This window comes from Phaseolus vulgaris, chromosome 3, assembly GCF_051622355.1.
Source record: "Phaseolus vulgaris cultivar YP4 chromosome 3, ASM5162235v1, whole genome shotgun sequence".
NCBI lineage: Eukaryota > Viridiplantae > Streptophyta > Magnoliopsida > Fabales > Fabaceae > Phaseolus > Phaseolus vulgaris.
This window is the reverse complement of record NC_143500.1, coordinates 42,757,154-42,762,145: the sequence shown is the minus strand read 5'-3', so window position 1 is coordinate 42,762,145 and position 4,992 is coordinate 42,757,154. Positions and strand designations below refer to the sequence as shown.

The window sequence follows — 4,992 nt, the reverse complement described above, 5'->3', positions numbered from 1 at the left end:
AAAGATATATAAATTATTATTTTTATTTTGAAATCAAAAATTGTTCAATTAAAATATAATATTAAATTTTTTTATCAAATAGTATATCCTCTTTTATATAATAGTATAGATATTATAAATTAAAATATATACTTTATAGTAAAAGATTATTACTTTTTTAAGAAATCATTTTTAATATTTTTTCCTTCTTTCATTCAGATCAGTGGTTATGTATTTCACACACTATCCACTTAATTAATAAAAAATATCTTCTTAATCATATCAAAATACATTTTCTTTGTATTTATCCTTATTCTTGTCCTTCTTAAATGCCTATCCCTTATAATGTGTTATCTGTTACTTTTTTTTATTAATTTATTCACTCTTTTTTAAAAAAAAAAATTGTTATAGTTTAATCAATTATGTAAATTTGAAACATAATATAGATATCCTGCATATGAAAAAAAAATTACACCTTCTTTATTTAGTAAATATACTTCCCTTATTTGTTCATTTTTTCCAAAATATTATTCTGATTTATTTTAAATTTTAAATTTTCTTGTTTTCTTTTGAAAAAAAAAGTGTTCATCTACTCATTTTCTCTTTTACATACCCATTTTTTTTTTTTGTAGTTTTCTCACTCATTCTTTCACTTATATGATTTTCCCTGATTCCGCCACTGTACTGACATTTTTTAAGTGTCATTCACTCCTTTTGAAAATATTTATTGCAAATACTAATAATTTTTTATATAATAATATACCATTAAATAATAATAATAACAAAAGATCATTTTAAAATATTTCAATAAAATTCAATCTCAAAAGGTATGAATGGTAAGGGGATGAGTGAGAAAGGAGGAAATGATCAATCTATAAAAGATAATAAGAAAAAAATATTTTCAGAAAGCAATCAAAGTAATCTTAAAATAAGGATAAATTAGATAGGTATTTAAGAAAAATATTTCTAAAAAAGGAGGTATATTTATTGAATATAGGAGGTGTAATAAACTTTTTTCCAAAAAAATCATAGGTCCTAAAATCAATTTTGGTAAATAAATAAATCTCAGAGCAGTGTTTGGACTGATACTGCAGAATTTGATTGGAAGGTAACAAACAATGAATGTGATTGGTCAATTTTGATCACAACAAATTGGCCTCAAACAAAAACCTTCATGTTTCTCTTGTCCAAACCTGTGAAGGTGATCAGGTACTCTTTGTTGCCCAACTGAACCCCACTAGTTTTGACCACCCACATTCCAATTCCAATTTCAATTCCAATTTTTTTTCAATTTTTACTATAATCTTCTTATGCCCTCTCCTAATTGTGAGACTTCATCAGTTCATGCAAAATTGCAAATAATACTAACATACTCACCAGTATGCTTTAATATTTAGTGAAGAAATTCTGCTACCACATTATTCTGTTTTCCTCTTGTTTTATTTGCTGATTTTCTTAAGACTTTCCTTTCCTCTGACCCTGTTCTTCAACAATGTCAGACAACAACCTTGTTCCCCCAAGATTCTTCATGTTTTGTTTCATGATTATTGCTATGTTCCTTTTGGTTCTATATTCCTCTTTCCTCCTCCACTTCAGCAGCCATTCATTCATTCCTAGATCAGTCTTGGACCTTGTTCTTGCCAACAACACATCACTTGATTTCAAACCCAGTTTCAAGAGGGAACACATTACACCTCCCTTACATTCTCAAGTTTCAAAAGTTCAACCACAAAGGTGCCAACTTTTTAATTCAAGCCAGAAATCAACTTCTCCCAAACAGCTGAGGAAGATGGCGTGTGACACAACCCTTGCTCTCTTAAGGGTGTTCATGTATGACTTACCTCCAGAGTTTCACTTTGGGTTATTGGATTGGAAGGGGAGTGCGAACCAAACATGGCCAATTGTGAATAACCCAAAACATGTCCCTCCATATCCAGGTGGGCTTAATTTACAGCACAGTGTGGAGTACTGGCTCACTCTTGATCTTTTGTCGTCAAACATTGCAAATGTTTTTAGGCCTTGTAGCGCTATTAGAGTACAGAATGCAAGTCAAGCAGATGTGGTTTTTGTGCCATTTTTCTCATCTTTGAGTTACAACCAACATTCCAAAATCCATGGAAAGGAAAAAGTTAGTGTTAATAAAATGCTGCAAGGGAGATTGGTACAGTTCCTGATGGAGCGGGAAGAATGGAAACGTTCTGGAGGGACGGATCATGTGATTGTGGCCCACCATCCTAACAGTATGGTTCATGCAAGAAGAAAGTTAGGTTCTTCCATTTTCGTGCTTGCAGATTTTGGTCGATACCATTCTAAAATAGCCAATATTCAGAAGGATATAATAGCTCCATATAGGCATTTAGTAAACACTATACCAAGAGCAGAGTCAGCTTCATATAAGGAGCGTTCTACACTTCTATATTTCCAGGGGGCAATATATAGGAAATCTGTGAGTTTCTCCTTACTCTAATATTATCTATTTAGAAATGGCTATGCACTATTGTCCATTAGTAATTTGTTTTTTCATTAAAATTCATAGAAAATCATTTAAGAAAGGAATAGCAGGGTTACTGAGTTGAATCAAAACCAGTGATACTACTGTGAATTAGTTAAACATTCACATTCATCTAGAAATTCCAGGCACAGGTAGGATCAAATGGCAGCATGTGTTAGGACCATTTTGTTAAAATAGGAAAACTCATCTGCTACGGCAGCTTTTCTTAGAATCGTAGCAGCGAGTAATGATGTGATTTATACTACCTTTCATCATGTTATAAACATTATTGTAAGTAATATAAATCTACCAGATGAGTGTTTATTTATTGTAATTCATTTGGTTATCATGGTGAAATTCTTTAGGGAGGAGCTGTTCGCCGTGAAATATATCACCTCCTCAAAGATGAGAAAGATGTGCATTTTACGTTTGGAAGCATCAGAAGAAATGGAATTAAGCAGGCAAGCCAGGGCATGGCCTTATCCAAATTTTGCCTAAACATTGCTGGAGATACCCCATCCTCTAATCGCCTCTTTGATGCCATTGTGAGCCACTGTGTACCTGTGATCATTAGTGACGAAATTGAGCTACCATTTGAAGATGTTTTGGACTACTCAGAATTTAGCTTATTTGTCCGTGCCTCAGATGCTGTGAGGAAAGGTTACCTGCTGAATCTTCTTCGTTCAATCAAGCCAGAAAAGTGGACCAAGATGTGTGAAAGGTTAAAGGATATCACACAACACTTTGAGTATCAATATCCAAGCCAGCCTAGAGATGCAGTGAATATGATTTGGGAGCAAGTTGCACATAAGATATCTTCCCTACAGTTAAATTTGCACAGGAAAAATAGATACCATACCAGAGATCTTAGCTTCTTATTATGATCCACTGAAAGGCCAATCAAGGACCTATCAATGGGAGACTCAAGAACTTAGTTTTACTTATTTGCAAGTAACAAGCGTAGCTCCCTCCCTCGTTACAAATTTTCACGGAATCACTTTTTATCTTCTTCATGAAAAGACTATTGTTGTGTTTCTTTTAAATCTCATGGGATAATTGAAACGAGTGAGATACCACATTGATTTTTCCCTGCACTATTGGCAAGGACATTAATTATATGGAGAATTTTACTGTATACCCTTATAAGGTACCCATGTTTTTTCTTCGTTTAGATTTTGTAGGAAGATTCAGAAACAATAACCTACCTGTCATCAAAGTACCACAGCAAAGAGGTAAGTATTAATTTCATTCACAGACTAGGTGCTTTTTTTCCCGGTGTATATAACTGTTACGAGATCATATTGACGAGCACCGTATTACCCCTGGCTTTTGTAGTGTTTATGGATTGATGTGCAAATAAGTTAAATGGTAAAGGAGCTATGGACTGAAAGTGTATAGTAGATTTTAATTTTCAAGTGGAACTTTATCTTAACTTTATTTATTTGATGCAAGTATGGAATATGCATAGGTGAGCAATAGAATATTTAACCATATGCAGTAGCACCTGATTATGCAGGAAAGACTGTCTCCAAATTAAGACAAATTCTCATGTACTTTGACTACAATCAACATGACAAATGTTTTTTATTTACATATTCCGATGTTACTTATTTAATTTCTGTGCCACGTTTTAATGTTTTAATTGATTGTGCATATAATGATGTCTCCTAAATTAGTGGAAGAAAAAAGAGAGGATAAACATCAGTAGATGGGAAAAAAACCATATATATATTCTTCTTCACAAGGGGGCAAAAATAAAGATGCACTATCTTCAGTATTTGAGGACTAACAAGATCATTAGCTATCCAGCTATTGGTCAATTCCTACGATTGCTCTACTCTATTAGAAACAATGCTGGCTCAGAGACTTGTTCAGCATTTCAGCTGCAACTTTTCAACTGTCATGTAGACACAAGGTAGTAGAACTGAGAACAAATATAAAAGAAAACGTAGTAAACCAACCAACCAACCTTTTTTAGAAACGGTTAAGAACACAAAGAAGATTGTTTTGTCTTTGCATCGGGAATTGTCTTGTCATTTCTAAACAGGAGAAAAGGACATAGTTGAAGCAGGTCAACTTCTGTTGTGAATTGGGTCTGGTCCTTTTCTAACTGTCCTTTTGTTTGACCGATTAGGATCAATGGTCATGGAAGGAGCAGGTGCCAACTCCACCTTTGAATGCAAATCCTCCACTGCATAAACAGCCTTCAAGACACGGAAACTTCTAACAAATGGCAAAAGTCCCTCATCCCATCTGAGAGCAAGATCTTTGCTTCTGAAGCCAGAAACCTTAAATGGTTGAGAAGCTAAAATCCCAACACAAACTAAAACAAAGAAGCCTCTAAAACTGAAAAGACTCATGTTTGTTTGAGTGTAGGTAATGTGGGATAAGAGAAAGTTGTGTTTTTGAAGCAAAGAGGATATAGATAATGTGTTGGCAGAGGAAGTCCTCTATTTGATCATTGATGAAAGTAATGTTGTGTGAGAGTTGGAAGACTAAAAGCATAAAACATGAGAAAGGTG

The 4,992-nt window shown here is 33.7% G+C and overlaps 1 protein-coding gene across 1 annotated transcript; it reads left to right on the top strand.

Moving 5' to 3' along the window:
* The first annotated feature begins 1,158 nt into the window (after nt 1–1,158).
* Nucleotides 1,159–3,906, top strand: LOC137807764 (putative arabinosyltransferase ARAD1). Its single transcript, XM_068608549.1, has 2 exons — nt 1,159–2,425; nt 2,836–3,906. Exons 1-2 carry the CDS (start codon nt 1,472–1,474, stop codon nt 3,352–3,354), a joined length of 1,473 nt encoding a protein of 490 aa, XP_068464650.1. The 5' UTR covers nt 1,159–1,471; the 3' UTR covers nt 3,355–3,906.
* The last annotated feature ends 1,086 nt before the right edge of the window (nt 3,907–4,992 follow it).